The sequence below is a fragment of the Corylus avellana genome, chromosome 6, assembly GCF_965113065.1.
Source record: "Corylus avellana chromosome 6, dhCorAvel1.hap1.2, whole genome shotgun sequence".
Lineage (NCBI taxonomy): Eukaryota > Viridiplantae > Streptophyta > Magnoliopsida > Fagales > Betulaceae > Corylus > Corylus avellana.
The window spans coordinates 27,268,939-27,271,250 of NC_142495.1; the positions used below are offsets into that span (position 1 = coordinate 27,268,939).

At 37.2% G+C, this 2,312-nt stretch overlaps 1 protein-coding gene across 1 annotated transcript; it reads right to left on the reverse strand.

Moving 5' to 3' along the window:
* Positions 1 to 1,003: 1,003 nt before the first annotated feature.
* LOC132188346 (zinc finger protein ZAT7) lies at positions 1,004 to 1,734 on the reverse strand. Its single transcript, XM_059602770.2, has one exon. The coding sequence runs from the start codon at positions 1,675 to 1,677 to the stop codon at positions 1,144 to 1,146; it is 534 nt and encodes a 177-aa protein (XP_059458753.1). The 5' UTR covers positions 1,678 to 1,734; the 3' UTR covers positions 1,004 to 1,143.
* Between the last annotated feature and the right edge of the window lie 578 nt (positions 1,735 to 2,312).

Consider the following 2,312-nt stretch of genomic DNA (forward strand, 5'->3'; position numbering starts at 1 on the left):
TACTTAGAGTACGTTATATATTAGAAGATTTGGGCTTGATTTGGAAATATGCTCAATATATAGATTCTATTATCTTCTTCTTCAAATTAATTTACTTAATAATTAAAAAAAAAAAAAATACTAAACTGCACGCCACCCATGACTTAGAAACTAAACCCCTAGTTATCTTCTAGAACCATGACTTAGGAAAAATGTTTGATTTTTTTTATTAATATTGAAGTAGTGGCACCATGCCAGTACTACTATCTAGCTATATGATATTATTTATATGACACCACCAAAGGGGACTGATTGTTTTTTATTATTTATTTTAGATTTTAATTGGGTAAATGACTATATATCTCAACACGGCAAACTATCAATATCATACTCTGATTAAATACTGATTATGATCATGATTGCATCAAACTATGAAATTAAGTATAATTTACATTACTATAAATATTTGTTTTCATGGGAACGCAATATGATGATCACTATACAGTCTGTTTAATTAATCACATAGGATTCATCGAATATTTCTAACGGATATATATAATATTAATTTGCGTGAGTGTTTTCTCTTTTCTAACGAAAATTATTAGCATTGACATAGAGACTACGTCCACCAATCAAATTTCTATCTTGTTTTACAATTTTTTTCTGCTGACCGCAGGTTGGGGCTGGTCTATTCGATCGTCAGAATTAAACCTTAATTAACAACTTGTTTCTTTCATCTAAATGAAGCCAGATTCAGTACGCTACTACATCGTCAGCCATTATCAATAGTTGTTTTATGATAACTACAATTAGCAGAGAATTATATATCCATTATATATATGATCCAAACCCCAAAATCATGTATATATGTTCATTATCACTGCATTAACGCATTATAGAAGTCTTAATTAATTTTCTTTCTTTCCTTAATTAAATGAACAAGTTAATAGGATATTTAAGAGATGCATGTAAAATTTGAGTTAAATCTAAATACAAGTGCCCGATGTTCTTATTATAAGTATGCAATAAATCAACAAATATCGATCGGTTCTAAAAATAAAAAAGAAAAAAGAAAAAAGAAAAGACAGAGAACTACAGTAACCTACAACATGATGACTGCATAAAAGCTTAACAAATATTGATCATTACAAAAAAAAAAAAAAATCAACCATATATTTGTGGTGCTAATCCCAAATCATTCTCGAACGGCGTCAGGTTTAGATCCAGATACAAGACTCTCCGACTAGTCGTTTTCTTTACAACCGGAACTTGTGAAGAAGGAGAAGGAGAAGAAGAAGAAGGATCTAAAGAAACCTGCCGCCTTTCTTCAAGACTCAAAGGAGCTTGGCTTTGTCTGTGCCTCCTCATGTGACCGCCCAGAGCCTGCCCGATCGCAAACTCTAGGCCGCAGATGGAGCACTCGTGCGTTTTGGGTTTGGTCGGGGAGCCATGCGACGACTGCGAAGAGTCAAGACTTGATCCGTCTCCTCCCATCATCAACCTCGGCTTCTTGTGGCTCGCCCGGTGACCGCCGAGCGCTTGGAACGACGGGAATTGCCGGCTGCAAGTCTTGCACTCGAAGACGCGGCTAGGAGAGCTGGAGAAAACGTCAATTTCTGCCCCCCGAGAGAGCAGCATCAAGCAGTTCGCCATGGTGCTCATGCTGTCAAGCTCCCTTCCTGTCATGCTTCTCTTCATGGTACGTGTGAACTCTAAAAAGGAAACTTTTGACAAAAATAAAGGTTGTTTTTGTCTGCAGTGGGAAAAATCTGAATGAAACTTAGGCAGTCTCAGGGTTTATGATATTTATAGGCTCGGGTTGGTTACTTTGTTAGTTGGTTTGCCGAGTAGTGCAACTTTTATTTTATAAAGTTGACATTTTAGATGACGCTAATAGCCCTGTTACTTGTTCGATAAGGCAGGAAGAGTGTTGGGGATTTTGGGCAGTAAAAAAATAGCCAATAGAGGTGAAGGGGGGAGGTAGCTGCTGACGTGGGACCACGTAAGCATGACCGATGGCATGAGCCAATAGATGAAGACCGAGTCGCTAGTGGCGAGCCAGAGTGAGTCATTCATGGAATCTTCAACTTCTAGAAGAAGAGGAGCCTCTCTTAACTCTCTTTACTCGCAAGTATGAAAGAGGAAGCAACGGGATATATGGTGTGCGTCAGCAAGAGAAATTGTGGGTAGAAGTCGCTTGCAACTTTTACCAGTCCAAGAATCATGTTATCTAGAAAGCATTAATTCTTTCAAAATCTTGATGCATACATTATATATCAATTAATTCACACAAGTCGTCCTACTTAACTTCCATGCCAAAGAGATGATCTGAT